At 39.2% G+C, this 20142-nt stretch overlaps 1 protein-coding gene across 1 annotated transcript in view; it reads right to left on the bottom strand.

Moving 5' to 3' along the window:
* Window positions 1–895: 895 nt before the first annotated feature.
* Window positions 896–20142, bottom strand: part of kif21b (kinesin family member 21B) — a gene marked incomplete at both ends in the record, with an annotated part of 67256 nt that continues 48009 nt past the window's right edge. The window contains 8 exons of the mRNA XM_079242143.1: window positions 896–995; window positions 1659–1858; window positions 8582–8752; window positions 8888–9005; window positions 9694–9858; window positions 10085–10265; window positions 12114–12250; window positions 18158–18196. Coding sequence (XP_079098269.1) covers window positions 896–995; window positions 1659–1858; window positions 8582–8752; window positions 8888–9005; window positions 9694–9858; window positions 10085–10265; window positions 12114–12250; window positions 18158–18196 — 1111 coding nt within the window. The remainder of the gene's footprint in view (window positions 996–1658; window positions 1859–8581; window positions 8753–8887; window positions 9006–9693; window positions 9859–10084; window positions 10266–12113; window positions 12251–18157; window positions 18197–20142) is intronic.

The raw sequence follows: 20142 nt of genomic DNA on the forward strand, positions 1-20142 counted from the left end.
ACGCAACGCCAAGACATTGACTTCAAAGTGCATTTCTCTGACACACACACACAAACGCACTTCATTAGAAAACCTTCTCCACTGTGTCAGCAGCATCCCTCCAACCTCGCTGGAAAGTTCCGTACGTTTGCACGCGGTTACATGTGCACGTTGTCATGCAGTAAATCCACTTTCCATTAATGAATTAGTTCATACACACGACAAATGCTGGCCAGGGAGGTTGCGCTCTGGAGAAGGTATGACTACAAAGTGGCTTTTTCTCAGAAACACTAATAGCTTTCTTACTATGGCTGCATTAAAAGGACTACACTAAACCCAGAAGCCACATCAGTTTACTCACACCTCACGTGCTCCTGTCCAAATGTCTAAAACCAACTAAAATCAAAATACTTCTCCTCACAGACGAGTAATTATCTCATGTACTTAATCTCTAATTACTACAATTTGTGGTTTTGCTAAATATAATTGAGAACAACAAGCACAGTGGGCAAATTTAAATGGAATACATGAGGACAGGATTGTTATTCCGAGCACAGCAGAGGAGAAGATGTTTGCCTTTGAGGGCAGCAGCGATCTTAAAATGAACCAGTAACCATGATGAAAGTTTAAAAGGAAAACAGAGGCTAAATGGTGCCAAACAGAGCAGCATGTGTAGAGACAAAAAACAACAAAGACTGGAGCTACAGACGTGGAACTAAAATATTTCTTTTCTTTAAAAGGGATAGAACAGCAAGGGGGGTGGGGGGGGGGGGGGCGGCAAAATGGAAGCTACAACCAGTAAAAGGTACAGAACAACATCATTTCAAAGTGGGGAAAATATGAGGAGCAAGGAGAAAGAATGATTGGTTAAGAGAGTACCAGAGGAGAGGAGGGGTGGTGAGCAGAAAGTGGGCAATCATGGGAGGCTGGTGGCTCGGCCCTTGATGGCCAGGACCCGACGAGGGAGACACGGGGTCAAACCTGGCACATAGTTCCACAGCTTCACCCTGCAGTCACTGGGATTGGCAGGACAAGGAGGTTGGGGGTGGGGCAGAGGAGGAAGAGGAAGGCAAAGTTTGAGAGTCCACTCAAAAGGAAACATTTGCTCACAGAGAAGATGGAGAAAGAACAAGAAAAGCAGAAGGTTTTAAATGTGATGAAATGAGGGCGCTGGAGGAGGCGGGAAGCAGAGGAAGTTAGTCCACTTCAGGTAAAGCCAAACAGCTGGATGAGAAGTGGGAAGAAAAGTTTTTAATAAATCTGTAGGATCAGCATCTGAGTAACTGAAACATACTTACTAATGATCCATTATTTTATATAAAGACCTTTTTGTTTGTTTTTTCTGGCGAAGGCCAGACGCTTAAAGTTTCAACTTTACAGACTTTAAAAAAAAAAAAAAAAATGCAATCATTAAAATGTCTGGCTCTCAGCTTTCAAACCCTCGACTATAATCCTTTGCAGTATCCTCTGAAGTTTTCCTGTTCCATCCCTCTTAACAAACCTTTACACAGATCCGACTTCAAACAACTAACTTTTTACAAACAAATCTCTTTATCCTGTCAACACAAAACAACAAATAATATCCGTTTGGTGGACATTTCTGCTTCACACAGCAATGCGACGACACAACTTCAGTCTATTTATGCTGGATCACTGTTGTCTTCTCTCTTAAAACGTACCTGGACGCAGTGAAGATCTGTCTGGAGTTGGTGCATATAGCATTGATGGGGCTGTCGTGACCTCTGACCTCTCCTATAGGTGTGAAGTTTTCCACGTTCCACACCTTCAGCATGCCCCCCCGACAGCCACTCAGCAGCATGGGCCTGCCAGGTACGTATGCCAGGGCGCACACCCAGTCCTTATGAGCGTTTGGAATTTGCTGTGAAGTCAAAGCAGAGAGAAACTGTGAGAGGAAAAAAACTTTTACGTGCTTTTCAGCATGCAAAAAAAACAACAAACAAAAAAAAACCCACCCATCTCGGTGCATGTGACCCATCTGGGATTCAGCGTTCTTTGAATAACAGCACATAAACACATACATGTGTTTAAGGCAATTATTCTGCAGGTTTTGGATGTATCCTGTTGCAGCACACCTGCCTGTTCGCCATTCATTTTGAATCAGGTGTGTTTGATCAAGGAAACATGTAAAACCTGCAGGATCGCCGCCTTCTTGGAACCAGAGCTGGACACCCTTCATGTAAGCCATTACCAGTGCATCCGCATTTTCCCTGAATGAAAAGTGAACTATGCCGTTGCTAGGCAACATAAAAGTGCAAGTATGGTTAAAATTCACTTAGAGACTGTTTTTAGATTCAGTGCTGTAGTTATTCTTAGATTGTGTGTCAGTGCGCTCTGCGTTTTACAATGGACTCAAACAGAATACATGAAGTGAGAATGTTCTGCTTCGTGTTCACAAGTCACGTCAACGTGACGCTGCGTTCTACAGGACAACAGAACAGTTATATACATATATGTATAAGGTTCATTTGAGGTTAATCTTAACCCTGCAGGCGAATATAATCCATGCAATGTCCAAGTTTGCATAGTTTGCAAAACTTCTGGTGAACCAGGTGCTTCTACTCTCTTTTTGTCAGGGTGTGCATGTGTGATTAAGTAGCAACTCATGTTTTTAGCCCCGTTCTTTACCTGTGAAGTACAAACTGTGACATGAAAACATCGGACTAAAAGCTCCAGGCTGGATATCATGTTTTTTATCATGTTTTTTTGCATATGAATTAAAGAGACATTATAAAACAGAGGAACTGCAACCGTTATAAATCACTATAAAAGGTATATTCAGTTCAGCTATCCTAATTATTTAAAATTCAGGGCGAACACACAGAGAGCAATTCAAATTTTATGCAGGGATTTATCAAACTTTTATGACTCCCACAGTTTCGGTTTTAATGCTGTTCTATTATTCTGTGTACCTCAGCCAACTGGGCTGCACATTCATTTAGTTGCGAGCCGAGGAACACATGCACTGGAAGACACCTTTTATTATGCTAATCTGTGTTTCCATGCCATGTTTTCCTGGCTTCTCGTTACTTTCATGCTTTTTTTCTTTTTTTTTACTCAGATTAGCAATAATCAAAATAACGACTACAACCAAGTTTTCCATGTTTTATTTTTCACAACCATATTAAAATGGATTTCATTCATTTTTCTCCTCATCAGCCCACAAATAATTCTGCACAATAACCATGCAAAAGCCAGACTTTTCCATTGTTTGTTGGGATTTTTTGCATCTATAACTGGGCCAACTAGGAGAGCGCAGACCTCCACTAAGATACTAATTTCCACATATATTATGATTTCCACCTGATGTTCTAGTTCTACTCTCACTGTATATGTATAAACTATTAGATTCCTAGATTAATGAATCCGCAGTGTCCCAGCTCCATTGTGGTGTTTGTTGTATGTTTATATCTTCATTTGTTCTCTTGCACTGATGAAAATACCAAAGATCTTCTATTTTTTCCTGTTCTGGGTTGTAATCTCTAGAATTTTGACTGGATCCAGATCTACTTGTGTATTTTTTGGCGAAGCACCCTGAACATTTACTTAGGAGTAACATGCATATATGCTGAAAATGGCCTTGTCTCGCAATGATAAAGAATCTTTTTTTTTTTTTTAATTCCTGGATCCAGATGGTGATTCACTCCTAAAATTTCATGGAATCTAAGTTAGACCAAGACCCACTCTTAGGAAGAAAAATCATAAAAATCCAAAGAGTAATTTTTGTATAAATTTGCTAACAGACAAATAGATAAATGCCTGCAAAAACAGCCTTCTTAACGGACAGTTCTTATTCATCTCTGGCTTTCTCGTCAGAAAAATAAACCTTCCCTTAAATCAAGATACTATTAAAACATTCATTTTCTGTTCAGCGATTCGACAAAAGTCTGAGTCGAAACCACTTTACTTACTGCAAATGACATTATCCAAACTGCTGTAATTTGCTCTGTACCTCATAATTTTGTGCGGCAATCAGTGTGTGACGAGTCTGAATAATTATATTTTAAACAGCATGACTCAAAAACTGTTTTTTTTTTTGTTTGTTTTTTTTAGTGGGAGATAGAAGTGGGGGGGTTCACACAAAATAACAGAGATGGGACCAAAATTGTGTTCACTAATGCTGTTATTTATTAGACAGCGGTGCTGACAGGAGAAGCTGCATGTGGATTCACGCTGTTTACACGAAGTCAGATGCACTGCATCAGCATGACATCTTATAAACAAGATTTGATGAAGCAGATCATCCTGTTTACACCCTGAAACATTCAAATCCACAGAAAATGTCAGCGCTGCCTGATGGCAAGTCATTCTTAACTGGATTTCAACATTACAGTAAATTCCAGAACAATATGGAAATCTTTTTTATTTCTTGTAATTTCCCTCTGGGATAAATAAACTACTTTTCATTTCAAATTCACAAAACTGAAAAGAGTTGATCTTTTCATCCTTACTGTCAGCAAACCTGCAACTGCTGGTTACACAACACTGCACATGACTGTCAAATTCATTCACCATCAAACGCTGCATGAGTGGATAGATACGTTCACTATTTGAGTATTATACTGTAATTATCTGTAACTAAAATAAGAGGCTTTTAAAGGTCTCTTTGCATCTACATAAGGCCATCGGATTGTTCCAAAGGTTGACAGAAAGGACATGGTTTAACTCAAAGACATAATCCACTCATTTATCAAAAATATTACTAAAGTCTGATGTTTACAAGAAAAGTTTGGGGAACTGTGTTGTAGCATCAGCAAATGACAATCCACAGTGATTTGGCTTTTTAATCCAAAGCGACGTACATGTGAGAAGGGATCTTTCCTCAGCAGTTAACCTAACACGCATGTCATCGAAATAAACTCTTAGAGTTTTGACTTCAGTTCAATTTCAATTCAACTTTATTTATATAGCGTCAAATCACGGCAATGCCGTCTCAAGATGCTTTACAGACAGAAAACGAAAAAAAAAAAAACATAATTAAAGCCAATTCATAATAGCCTATATAAGGAAACCAACAGATTGAGTTGGAGGATCCAACTTCACAAATTTGCAGTCAAACAGATGTAAATGGTGGAACAGTGGAAAGTTAAGACCACTGTGAGATCACACAGGATTGCTTAATCAACTAATATTTCTGCAGAGAACCCAGGATCATTTCCTCAAAGTCCTCTATCAACTGAATTCATTGGCTTCAGAGTCCACCACTGGACGTTGGTGTCCCCGCTGCATTTTGCTCAACATGATGAGAAGAAGACAGAGGGATGATAAAAAAATGTTTTGCAGATGCATTATATGAGCTTTTCTCAAACTAGGGGTCCCAAAATAATTTCAGGGGGTGTCAGATCATTGTAATAAGAATAATAACAAAAAATATTTATATTATTATTATCATTATTATTATTTATCATTATAATTATCATTATTATTATTTATATTATTGATAATGATAATAACAATAATTTAAAAAGGCCTACATTTATCAAATAAATTTGGGATGTTTGGCAGTGAACTGAATCCATTAAAAATCCCTTTATTGTCCCTTTTTTCATAAAGTTTATGATATTTTTCAAGCCTTATATTTTGTATTTTTATCATCAGGTGTCCAGAAACAAAATTATTACAGGTTCTGTTTTAAAAGAATTTGTACAGACAGATAGTTTGTTAAAGCTATTAGTATTATTCACTAAAAACCTTTTTTATTAAGAAGATTTATGAAGATTCTGAAAGTTTTAAAGGCTTACATTTAGAGGATGGCCGCAGGATGAGCCAGATGAGATAAAGTACAATATTAACGACTTATTAACCGCTCACATGTGAAGTGTTATAGTCTAATGTAATTAATTTATGCTATCTTTAAACCATGCTAGTGGTAGTATCATGATTATTAAATGATCAGTTATTATTTACAGTGGTAAATTCTAGCTGTAAAATAGCAGGACATTTGTACAAACAGAAAAAACAAGACAACCACCACCTTATCAGTTGCTCCACAGAATGGTTGAAAATAGAAAAATGTTCATTTGCAGATCAGAGTAATTCTGTCATGACTTTAATTGAAGAGAAATGTTGTGGAAGGTTTCATCAGATGCTGGCAGCAAAGGTTCACTGGAACGCTGAATCATTTTTCATCAGTGAAACACCACGGTCTGATTTGTTTAATTATCTTCTCATTCTCCAATTTTCATATTTGTGTGAAAATCTGCTTATTTCTGGGTTGCATTGATTCACAATTACAGGTTACCATGAAAGGTTCACAAACACTGTCAACAGGTTTGGAAAAAAAAAAGAAAAATACATGTGGTGTATAATAACTGGGTTGACGTGGCCATGTAGGGTAAGGTTGAGGAATCATGGAAAACTGATCCTGGGACTCTCCGACATGACAGTATCAGAAGCAACATACACGAAGATGAAAATGTGTAGCCAGCGAGTTGCATAAGCTCACCAGTAAAGCAATAAAAAATGCACACACACACATTTGAAACTGTTTTTGGAAGCTATATTAGAATTTTTTTATCGTGCAGGTGGGAATCAGTAAACTGCAGTGTACAGTAGTAATAAGGAGATTACTTCACATATCCCGCAAGGAGGAAACTCTACAGAGCATGCATTTTATCGAAGTGGTCAGAGCAGAGCAGCTCCCAGCTTCTCCAGCTCCTGGAGAAGGCAGAGTTTCAGTCCACTGTAATATGTTCTATTACACCCCGAGCCACAATTTCATCCTATTACATAATTAGACAGAGACTACTGAGTTAGAGAGGCTGTAAAATGGATTGTGTTGGCTACTTCGCAAATGAGGTTAAGGTCATCCACCGAAGTCTGCACGACGACTCGACACATTCAGCTCCCGTCTTTAAAAAGGAAATGATCACTGCAAGTGCTCTGGTTTCGTCTGTTCGGATAAACAAGGGCTCAATAGAAGTTATGCAAAAAACAACTTCAGAAAGTACTGTGCATGCAAATGAGCACGCCACATCCGCCCACGAACCGTATTATTATGCATTATTAACTTATGCAGGCAACAGAGTATACACAGGAGATGCCTCACAATTCAGCACAGCCGCACAAAGACACAGTGGAAACGTTTCTCTACCAGTACCTGCAGCTGTGGGGTGAGCGGGCTCCGACACGCCGCTGTTGACACATCGCTTTACTGCCACATTGCTTTACTGCCACATTACACACGACGACACACTGTTGACTACCTCCACAGTGCAAGCACTCTGGGTAGAGAAGACATGAAGGGAGCACTCGAAGGCTAGGAAGCTGCCCGCCAACTGAGCGCTCAACCAGCAGCACAGCTTTTCACTGCCATTGCTGAGCCAGATTCAGAGAAGAAGTAAAACACAGTCTGCACAAGTGTATGCATGGAGAATGTGTGTCTGAACTGAGCGGAAATGTGCAAGTTAGATATAACAAGTGGACTTACAGTCTGCAGTCTAAGCAGGCATGTCTAATTTGGGTGATAATTGAAGAAAATGTTAATTATTCCTCTGGCACGACTGCATTTCAGTTTTATTTCTGTTCAGGCTACAACTAACTGACCCGTTTCATTTCACTTCATTTTAGCTTGACACTGGACTCATTTTATCCCATTTTTTAAATATAATTTTTAAGTTTTTCATGTCTAATTTATTTCTCACATGGTCATACAAAAGGTAAAACAAGACTTTACAGTACAAAAAAACAAAAAAAAACAAACAGAGCACCATGCTTGAAAAGGATTTGTTATAAGAAGTTGTTTGGGCCAAGCCAATCAGCAAAAGTGACGTTTCCATCCTAACGACGTCGATCAGGGCATTAATATATATATTAATATAGATATATATGAGCAATCCACCTCATGACAACTTCTGCTTCACCATCAAATAGACTTACGTCATCATTTATGAAGTTATTTTGCAGCTGCTGTTCTGTTGTCATGGATTTCTCATGATAAATAGCAACATTACAAGACGGAGGTGCAGCGCTCGGACTGGCAGAACAAACCCATGTGAATTATTGGTTTAGTAACAAATAGAACTTTTCATTGATCAATCTTTCATCGTCATCGTTAAGCGTCTATCTAATGAAATGACAAAAAGCAAGGCAGCATTTTTTTTTTTTTATCTTTAAAGTCAAATATCATGAGATCTATGTGGTAACAATTACATGTGTAACAGAGAAAAGCGACACATCTGACCCGACCAGTTTTCCTGTCTGTCAACAATATTCCAAAACAGTTCTGTAAATTCCCCATCCTCGCTGACGAGAAGCGTTTCACTGCAATCATCCACTGAAGTACCTCGCTGGTACTTTTTCTGCTCTCCAGACTCTACAGTGAAATAGAAAGTCTGACTCTGCCCTGCAGATGATGAGGGTCAAGAGATCATGAATTGTCTTTCAGTCTTTTGAACTTTCAAGCCTGTGAACTATAATTTTACATCTGAACTCCACATTCATATAAATATGAACCCATTCCTCTTTCTGTTCACTTAACCGGCTGACTTCAGACTAGTGGAGGACTTTATGATTAGCATTGTTTAAGTAACGCTTTGCTTCAGCTTGTATGTTTTAAACAAGAAACGAGTGCATCTACACACACCTGTATGAGTTCCTGCTGCTCGAGTTCCCATTTCTTGATGCCGTTGTCTCTCGACCCACTGAACAGCACATCCCCCTGAACTGCCAAACACTCGATGCCGTCGTAGTGTGGAGGCTCAAAATTATGAGTCGGACCTACGTTGCCCAGAGATCCCTCCGCCACATCAAACACCTGCAGAAAGGATGGAAAGATAAGGCATCAGTTTGACTCCTCACTAGAAGATTATTTTGGATATGAACCTTAGATCTGATCTGTATAAGTGTGCATGTGTGTGTGTGTGTGCATGTGCATGTGTGTGTGTAATACCTTCACATAATGGTCTTTGGAGCCAGTGATAACGTGATCTTTGCCCAGCAGAGACCGTCCCACTGTCAGACACATGACAGATCCAATGTGGCCTGTCAGCTTCCCCGTTGCTTGCATCCTACACACACACACACACACACACACACACACACACACACACACACACACACACACACACACACACACACACACACACACACACACACACACACACACACACACACACACACACCGAACACCAGGAGGTGAGGCAGAGGTCTGTGAAATTCATTACTCACACAAATCAGATTTTCAAGGTGCCTGTGTTGCCAAATGAAATCGCTTTCCTTCTCTCAAGTCAAGTAAAACCAGTGAGACACAGGAAGGCCACTGGCAGAGGGGATGCAGAAATGTTTCATACATTTCAGTTTTCATTTCTGGAGGCTTCTCACACATCATTAAATAGTTTGGAGCCCCTCAGCATCAAACTGTCTGGTCCAGTCTGTTAATGATGTCATTCCAGAAGCAAGCATGGCGTTGCCATGGGATGCCAAAAAGCTGGGTCATCGTGGAAACCATGCTTCACATCACCAACTCTGAGCTTCTTCACTGTTTGGTCTCAACTTTTTAAATCCCCCCCCCCCGCCAGATGTTAATAAGTCTGTGAATGAACTATTCATGAATCTAAGACTAAACATTAGTCGGTGAAAGAAGTTATGAATATTTTCAATAAACAAATGACGGACGGCATACTTAAGTCTGTAACTGAATAACTAATCCATGAATAAATGATCCTCTGAATAGATGACAGATTGAAAAAAATGTACCTGTTGAGGTCCCACATGCGAACAATGTTTCCAGTAGCAGCATAAAGCACAGATCCTGATGGGTTGAGAGCGATCTGATTGATCTGACACTCGCCCTGAGCAAAGGTTATTGTGCGAGTGGTCGTGCCGGCGCAGGCGTCACCTGAAACCACCTGCCCTGATGACCTGTTGGGGTGCAGACAAGCCAAACAGAGTTTCCATCAACAAGAGAGTTGATGGAAACAGATCTGGTAAGAGACACAGCAGTCCCTTTAGAATTGGTAAACAGTTTAGCGACATGAAGCATCTGGTTAAATAGAAATGGATATTTGCAAGTCAGAACCATCAAATCTCACAGTTTCTATTCGTTTCAAAATGTTAAATCAGGCTGATTCCATGTAGGAAAACTTACGTGAGTGTTCGGATACACTTAGCAGAGTCACGGATGTCCCACACCTTGATGTACGAAGTAGAGACAGAGAAGACCAGACCAGAGGATGGGCAGTATTTCACCGACACCACGTTGTTGGGGTGGCCTTTGAGGGTGGCGATCTCCTGACCTGTCACCAGGTTCCACATCTTACAGGTACGATCTGGATCAGGGAAGCAGAAACATTTATAAACCGGTGTAAAGTTGATGTTTGTTTTCCAAACAGCTCAACTTTCCTGTGTAATGCTTGATATGTTTGATATTAGTTGTTGTTCTGGAAGAGGACAAGCCAACGTTTAGTAGGTGTGTGTTGAAATCAGACACATTTTAGTCTTTATGCTACGTTTGTTTTTTCACAAAAAAAGCAACAATTACGGTAGTTATGTTTAGTGGAGACAAGTAAATTTTCAATTCAATTCAAATGTATTTATTCACCATATTTACCACGACCTCCGTTGACCAAGTGCTGACCAGAATTACAATCAAGTACGCATACCAAAGATATCAATAAAAAATATCTTTGGTTTAAAAGAAAATGCTATAAGAACCGGTAAAACATAATAATACAATTATAAACAACAATAAAACCCTAGTAAGAAAAAAAAATCAGTCAGTAAAGTCAGTAAAAATTTAAATAAAAAATAAAAATAATAAAATAGCCTTTTAAACTGGACCTATGTGTAGGTAATAAAGAGCCTGATATACATTATAAAGTAATTTAGAACTTTGGGAAATGCAGTGTTTTGCTTTTTGAAAAATAAGAACAATCAATCAATTCAGTAAAATAGATTTCAGTTGATTTACAAATAAATAAATTTACAAAGAAATAATCTTTACTTTTATTTTTCAGTGTGACTTAAATCCACCTGGGTTTGAGTGAGAATGTGGGGCAGAAAAACCAGTCAGACCAGTAGCTGTGAGGAGGAACAGAAGGTAACTGAAGTTTATAGAAGCTGCAGATGATTTTAATCTTCTGGTTAATCATATTACAATAAAAATGCTTTTTATCAGTAATATCAGGCTTTCGTCCATCAGTACTATAAGTTGTTCTCTTATATTCTTTATAATAAAACACAGATTAAGACATGTTGTCTGGGAGAATCAAAAACTCATCTCTGTTGTCTTCAACTTCAATGTAGAAACTTCAAATTGTTGAGAAATAAGCTGGTATTGATTTCGATACGAATACTGTATCTCGATTGGTTTTATCTGAAAGGATCACTGGGAGGTTCATTTTTAAAATCACATCACTCTCAAATTGGATTTCAGTGTCTCTTGCTTGACTTGTTGTGTGACGTACATGAACAGGTCAAAGCCAGGGACGGCAGAATCAATAATACTTATAGCATAGTGGTACGTCGGTACAGCTTTGTGGACAAACGCCCAGCTGAACTCTGCATGCTAGCACCTCTGGTTGACGTTTTAGTCCAGTAGAAGCTGAAAGAAAAGCCTCCATTTCAGATAAAATGTTCCTGACTGCCACCCCGCTACCAAGGCAACACATGCAGATTGGCTGGTAAAATTCTCATTCAGTTCCTGGTAAGCTGCAGTCAAAACAGCCCTTTTCTGAAGATATGAATGGAGAAACAACTTGGTTTTAATTTAATTAACATTCATTTAACAACTGTAGCTGGAATTTACAGGATTTGTTCTTTTAACTTGTTCTTTTCTGAAAGCATAAAAGAAAAAGACACAACTTATTAATAATTAGACTAATGTTGGTACCCTGATAAGGTAAATGTGTATTAAAAAACACATTTTCCAAATATTTCCACTTAAATGGGCCATATTAACACAAAACACTTCTATTTAACATTTAGGTTCTACAAACAAACCTACAACACCTAAAATGATTTGGGCTCCACGCTGCGCAACGTTATATCTACAATCACACTGAAGAGCACATCAGGAGGAAGTTGGTAGTTCAGCATCAGTGGGAATCAAACCACTGACCTAAAAGGAAAACAATCACTTCTGGCATAATTATATAATAAATGTGAAGATTTTGTACCTTTAGATCCAGTGAACAGCAGCTCATCTGTAGCATCCACACACAGAACTGGCTTTGAGTGGCCCTCAGCTACAGAGACACATTGCAGGGGTGCCGTCCGGCCCCCTTTCACACCCCCGATGGGATTGATCACTCCCCTATATTTCACAAAAGTAAAACACAGTGTCAGTCCCAAAGGGTCAACCAGTCAGGATCATTTCTTTCAACAGATTAAGAGCATGTGCACTATGAGACAGATCAATCACACACATGCACAAAGAAACAGCTTCAAAAAATGTTTGTTTTTTTAATCAAACGGACAAAAAACAGAAATCTACACATTACTGTCACCTCAGGTGCACTGAGTTTTGGTGAGTTCACAGAGAACTACTCAAAACGTATGAAGATTAACATGAAAAAGGAAGTAAACCATGTTAAAACTTCAAAACTTTATGCATCAGGACATAATAAATGGGAAAAAAGGAAAATCCTTAGCAGGTTTTAAAACTAGCTGACTTCAACTCCAGGTGAACTACACACAACACATCTCACTGTGTCATCTTTTATTTAAATTTAAAAAAAAAAAAAAAAAAAAGTGCAGAAGCAGCGTCTGAAAACCTGGACTAATAAAAGTAACTTATTACTTCTAAAGAAATTAAGAGGATAAGTAACAACCTGGTATCCACAAACCAAATATACCTCAGCTGATCATCAGCAAGTGTAAACGCCACTAAAATAGCAAAAGTTTTGGCGGCTTTCTGGTCTGGAGCACTGAAGTGTGTGTTAACACCATGCAAAGGAGGAAAGACAACAATAATATTATAAAGCAACAGCTGCCGCTGGTCAGTCTGGGAACGATTAAAAAACTCTTTCTACATAAAGTCCGTTGTTCTGCAGAGGTAAAACTTAAAAATGGAAAACTATTAACAGTTGTCACTGCATACAGCATATCAGAATAAACACCTCATACATGCTGTTCAGCATGAACTCGTCTGCAAGGCAAAAACCATCAAGGCCAAAACGGGGTCATGCAACGGTAAAATTATGCCCCGCCCAGCAGCAAACTTCCACCTGAACGGCTTGAAAACGAAAAGAATCAATGTGTTGAAAAGTCCCGGTCACAGTTCGGACCTTAACCTGACATAAACGCTGCGTTGGGACCTTCCTAAAACTTTGCATTCAGTTAAATGAACTGAAACGATGCTGGAAAGGAGTGTCGTGACAGAATGAAAACGCAGCTATTTCTGCTCTAAGCCGGTGAATTAATGGGCATATTGAGGTTTTTTTTTTTTCTTTTACATTCCACTTCTGCATTTTAGTTGCGGTTTTGTGAAACAAATTCATTCCCACTTTGTTGGTCATCTGAAATTTTACTCACCAAAACTGTAATATCTGGTATTTTATGATCTTTTCTATTATATCCTAATACAGTAACCACTTTCCTGCTGGTTGAAGCACTTCTCCTGCATCTCTCATTCTATCTCCATCCCCTTCCACACACTCCAACAAACACACACACACACAGATTTGTGGAGAAGCCCAATTAATGCACTATAACAAAGAGAACTCCTTCTCTTTTCAACTGGTCTCCACAGCCCATCTCTTTCTTACCTACCCTCACACATACAAACACAGACAGACCCTGCTATATTATGTGCACTCAATCTCTCAAGCTGGACCTCTGCCACCCCGCTGCAACCCCTTCCCAATCTATGTCTCTCTGACAGGCCAGAGTCCCCTTGTGCCTGCAGAGCAGCCGGCAGAGTGAGACAGAGAAGAGAAAGGGTGAGAAGAAAAGGGAGGGTTGTGGAAAAATTGGTCCCCGGTGGGCTTCACGGCTAGTGGTTAGTGTGCATGAGAGAATGCAAGTGTGTGAGAGTGTAAGAGACAGAGAAATGTGAGGAGAGAATATGAGGCTGTGATTGCACACAAAGAAATCTGGACAGATTTGTTTCTGCGAAGAGAGAGCTAAACAAAGACGGCAACATGCTCCTCTTCTGTGCTCACTGATGTCCAACCATGGAAATGTGCACAAATGAAACACTAACCACACAATCTGTCTTTTGTGCAGTACGTGAAAATGCCAACTAAAGTCACAAAGTCGCATTCGCCGGTCGGTGAAAAAGGCTGCCATGCGTGTCTGCCAACTTTCACAAATCACAAAAAAAAGCCCAAAAAAATAAAACTGAACTGCACAGAACAGGCTAAGAAGCGTTTATTAGTAACAGCCACAGCACGGACACCCACATCCACAGACACCAACCCCCAGCACAGCATGCCAGGATGTCATCAATGCAACATGCAACCTAATGTACATTCTCGCCTAAAACTCAGGAGGGAGCCGACTCTCAGCGCCTCCGCAGCCTTTGGGGCTCGGGGAAAAGACTATGTGGCACATGTGGGCTAAGTGGAGAAATGTAACAAGCTGACAACAACGTCACATTATCAGCTTCTGCAGAGCCGAGAACCAGATGTGTAGAGTGAAATCAGCATCCAGTGCAGCTCTCCCTGCACTCTTTAGACCACTTTCATTTTGCAAAGCTGGGTTTTTAGGAGTCAATACAAATCTATATGCAGCTTAGACTAAAAGTAGGGCTGTGTAAAAATAATAAAAAGTAAAAAGAAGAAAAATAAAAAAAGAAGAAAAAGAAGAAACTAAAAGCTCAATTAATTATTGCAATCTGAAGACTGTTGACCAAATTAGAACATTTAAACCTTACACTCCTTTCTTATTAGTTAAAAGAAAAATTCAGACGACACAAAGTCATTGTGTTCTGTTAAAGTAACAACATATTTAATGGTAAACATAACAAGATAATATGTTCACACAGAATCCATGGCCAAGAGATTTTTTATTTTGTTTCTAAGAAGCTTTAACAGTGTATCAGTTTGGACACTTCCTTAAAGTTTCTCTAGGTTTGTTTTTTTTTTTCTCTTCGGTTTTCTGGTTTTTTTTCAATTCCAAATGACCTTTAGGACAGACTCTACTATTTGACATGGAGCTCCATTTCTCACTACAGTGTGAAGTTCCAAATGATACAAATTGCTCCAACTCTTATCAGCATCTGTGGAGAATATCATGGTGCGTTGCGTTATGCACTACATGAAAGCTGCTAATGGATGTTGCAGGGCCAAGACCTAAGAGACCAGCACTAATGAAAACATGGAGGGGGAGATCAGCGTGCGCTGTCTGCAGTGCACAGCAAAACAGAAGGGTCTTACTGAGAGGTGCATCTATTTCTGTGTGTTTATGTGTGTTTGTTAAAATAAAATCAGAAGGAAAAAAAATATTGCAATGAAGAGGAGAAATTCAGTTTGTATTATTACTTTTGTTTTCATTTTCAGATTCAAAGTGTTTGTATTAGAGGAAATTAACGGAATAGCCAGCAGATTATTAGCTTAGCTCAAATTATTAAGATGAGAACATAAAGTGTGCAAAAGCAACCCTGTGCAGAGCAGCTGAGAGTCTGCATTTAAAGGTTAATCAAGTGAGAAGAGATTTTATTGTTTGTCAATTTTTTTCCTTTATAAATGAACACCAAAATAACCATGGAAGTATAGTGTGGAAACATTTAGCTTGGACTCCCTCTTTCTGCAGCTTTCACACACAAACTCCTCACAGTGGGACGTTCACAGCCGGAAATATGTTCTCACAACTGGAAACGGTGCAGTGTGGAATCCAGGCACCGGAGGCAAAACAGGATGCTTAAGATGTACTCAGTGGAAACCACAGTGAGTATGTTTATGAAAAATAAGCGAATACGTTCAAACTGAAACTGGACTTTTAAAATGATTATTCAGCCTGAACGAAACCAAATGCATTCAAACTTCTCAAAACTGGACCGCGACACTCTGACGATGTTCTACGGAAACACTCAACTGGGTTTAGGTAAACGATGTCCACCATCAGTTCCTGAGAGCCGCTGTCCTGCAGGTGTAAAGGTTTCCCTGCTCCAACACACCTGATTCAAATGAAATAGATCTCCTCAACAGCGTGTTGTCCACCGAGCTGTTAATGGGCCATTAGTGTGAGACGGATGTATGAAAGCAGGAAACCCTGAAAAACCTGCAGGACAGCTGCTCTTGACAACCCACATTAGACATCCCTGGCTCAGGTGCTCAGGTGTTCCGCACATTAAAAAGTTCCTCCTGTTGTTTAACCCTATATACGTGTCTACCACACGTATATCCAGAGTGTGTGTATCGCACATACTTCAGCAAATAACGGTTTAATAACGGTGTAATGTACTGGTATAATGTAATGGTTTACTCTTCTGTACACAAGATCTACTTTGGCAACCAGTTCAAACCCAAATAGTGATTAAACTGAACTGTACATTGTACAAAACTAAATGTTTTTCTTACATGTCAATGACAGCACATCAGGCCAACAATTTCAACATATTATTAACTCCAATCAGTTCACATTAACTAGATTAATTTCTGCACATTTCACTTCAGTTCAGACAACTTTATTTATCCATAAAAGGCAACTAAGTTTCATAAAGTGCACAGCAGACCTGAGCAGTCTACTTCCAGCAACACTTGCAACTGCCTCCTAACGTAGGCAGCACAGAGATGAGAAATTTGCAAAAAATAAAAAAAGACACAAATTACAATTTAGAAAATGAATAAATATAAATATATATCAGAAAATATTCAAATGTGATAAGCCACGTACATGAGCATGGTATTGATCACTCAAGAACCACTAACATAGTAAAATAAGTATCAACATGAGTTACACAAGTGAAAACCTGGTGTTTTGCACCCTTATGGAAGGACATGGAGTCGTGATTTGTGTTGTGAGATAGCTTTTAAGTGGTGACCTGAAGTATTTGCCTGCACAGATGAGCTCATTTGACCACTTTCATGACATCCAACTGAATAGCTGAGAGGAGGACTGTGTTGTAAACCAGAACCTGTGGCGGGCGAATAGCGGCACTGCTGCTGTAATCTTCTGGAAAAATCCTGAGGAATATCTTGGGACACAGCTGTTCTCACATGAAGACGCACAAGAACCCGTCAGAAACATTTCAGAGCTACATTTACAGGTGGAGTATGTAAAATTTTCGATATTTAAAAAAAAAAAAACTACAATCATATTTAGATAGTTTTTTTAACATGTAGGTTCCAGTCTGTCCATTTTTGGTGCGTTATTAAATTACAAGTTTAAATAATGACAAATGACAAAAAGCACTTTTTTTTTACTGGTAGGCAAACATTTAAGAAGGGTCTTTGTCAATAATTAAACTTGTAATTTAATAACACATCAAATATGGACAGACTGGAACCTACATGTTTTAAAAAACTATCTAATTATGATTGTAGTTCTTTTTTTTAGTTCTTTTTTTTTTTTTTTTTTTTTTTTTTTTTAAAATATTGAAAATTTTAGATACTCCACCTTTAACATGTGAAAACAGCTAAACATGGTTAAGAAGTTTGACTTGGACAATCGACTGTTCCCACCTAGTGGCCATTAGAGGTATTGCAGATTAAAGCAACTCCCACATGAGCTTTACTTTTTAGATCTGAGAGTTACATCCATTCTTAAATAGATCACGAGTTGAATAGATTCGTTACATGTTGTCTGAGACTTCCAGCATTCAGAGGTCAACAGTCAAGCAACAGTCAGGACATAGACTTGTGTCTGAGACGTGTGTGTAGTTTTATCCAGTCAGCATCACCGTTTCACTTCAGCATTTATGCTCAAAAGTCTTGTCTAAGTCTAAACAAGCTTACAAGTGTTTCAAGCTTTTCATGTAACTCATGTATCACAATCTCATGCACACCATGTAGGTGGTTTATTGTTGCATTTGTCCCATTTCATGTCTGTTTATCTGCAGATTGCCAAAACGTCAGTATGGTTCATTCATATCCTGCATGTGACCACAGAGAAACACACCAGCACAAAGATAGAAAAACCTCCTGTGGTTAAAACATGCACCACAGTGACCCCACCAATGGAGGGCTACAGGGGAAGTGGACGACTAATGGAGACAAGACAGCGTGCGAGTTAACAGGCACAACGGGAAAACAGAGAGTGACAGACACGATTCCTCTACCTGAGCACCTCGGAGAGCGAGGAGTCGCTGTCATCCGACCTGGAGGCAGAAGAGGAGCAAGGAGAAGGAGGGGCGGGGTGGGAAGAGGAAAGGGTTAACCACGCTAAGAAAAGACAGAAGGGTTACTGGCAAAAGGGTTAAAAAGGGAGGAGCAACTAGTAGACGGGTTTGAGATCTAAAGAAGTGCACAAACTGGAGGGAAAGATCAATCAAATGGCAGAGCTTGTCCAGAGATAATCCAGCAAACATGTTTGTTTGAAGAGAAAACAAAAAAACCTCAACAAGCTGTTTTCTTTGACCTTTTTCTGCAGATGTGCTACTGTAGGTAAAGGCACATTTTCTCCAGCGGGGTTAGAACAAACATTCAGGGTTAATAGTTGGAATAAAGAGAGATGTTTGGGGAAATGCAGACATTTGGATTCTTTCCACGAATTGAGAGGAAAAGACGAACACCGCTCAACAGCAACATCAAGCAGCTATTTGGCTTAGCTTAGCATGTAAGAACGGAAAGAGCACAAACTGTGCACAAAGATGACAAAATCTGCCCCTCAAGTACCACAAATCCATATAAACACCATTTAAAGACCTTGTAAGTTGGTTTATAATGAGGTTTTGTATCAATTAAGCGCAGAAGTCAGAGCAAACTCGGCTGCTTTGGAAGCTTTGGAGCTGCTAATAGACAACTGTTTTTGTTTCTTTTGTTTCCCCTGATGGCTGCAGAAACAGATCTAAATTAAGCCAAAAGCTGCTGGCTGTTGCCTCACATTTAGTGAACAGACATAAAAAGCGGTGTCAGTCTTGTCATCCAAAGCTTTGTGAGAAAGCAAATATTTTCAAGTGTTGAATAATCAGTTGGAAGAAAGAAAGAGAAAGGCACCCGGAAAAAAGGGGAGGTGGGCAGAAAGGAGGATAGTCGAACATAAAGGTTGCAGAACACGACCGTTTTATACTTTTCTGCTCTTTATGTTTGACTATGAGGTCAGATTTTTCTCCTTAGTTTAGTCTTTCCAGACATATTCAGGATATTAGTACAGAAAAGGTATGAGGAATAGCACACAGGGTTAACAGAGGGAACAATCCAGCTGACCGCAGGATAAAGGAAAAACTCCACACTGCACCCACACCTTCAGCTGAGATCAGACAGAAACACCAGTATGTGTGTAACAGCGTATTAAACATGCTATTATACTGTAAATATTTTATAGTTTCTGGTTCGTCACCTTGAGGGCCCGTGATGTTCTCCGAGCATGAAACAATAAAAGTAAATGTTCTGGAAATGTCTGCAGGGAACAGCAGCATCACAAGGTGATAACAATTCTGCCATTTTTCCCATGTTTACTGTCAGTTACGGTGGCTATCAGCATTAAAGTATCTCGGCTCTCACCACAAAACCCTTTTAAAAATTCAAAGGTTTCACAAGTGTGAAGTGAATTTTAAAAATGGGTCTCAGATTCAAAGCCTCTTCATTCAAGAGATAACAAGAAAACTTTGTTGTAAGTGTCTCTTCTTCGTTTTCATCTTGCGTTACGAATCCACGTCAAATGCGTGATCTCAGTCTCCAAACCAAATTGCTTTAAGATAAATCAGTGGAGAAAAAAAGGCTAATTAAAGTCACGCAGGAAAAAAAGTCTTACTGCATTTTAATGGTTTTTGTGAACTAGTAAAGCATCAGGATCACCTTTCTTTGTTTCGCATCGGAGAGTTAGAGATATAAGATTATTCAGTTGGCTTCACATTTTAACATACCAGCCACATTTACATATATATACATGAATGTATGCTTGTGATGGTGACGTTAAGGTCTGAGTTCAGTCAGTGTCAGGGATAGAAGGGCAACGAAACAGGTCGAACGGAAATAATGGGTTAAATGATAAATACTAGTTGAAAAAAAAAAACAAAAAGCTCTGAAATAATATTTGTAAGCGCAGTATTTAAATCCAACACACACAACAACAAAGGGACTTCTGTTTATATTAAAAAAAAAA

Source organism: Telmatherina bonti, assembly GCF_933228915.1.
Source record: "Telmatherina bonti genome assembly, chromosome: 6".
NCBI classification, from domain to species: Eukaryota; Metazoa; Chordata; class Actinopteri; order Atheriniformes; family Telmatherinidae; genus Telmatherina; species Telmatherina bonti.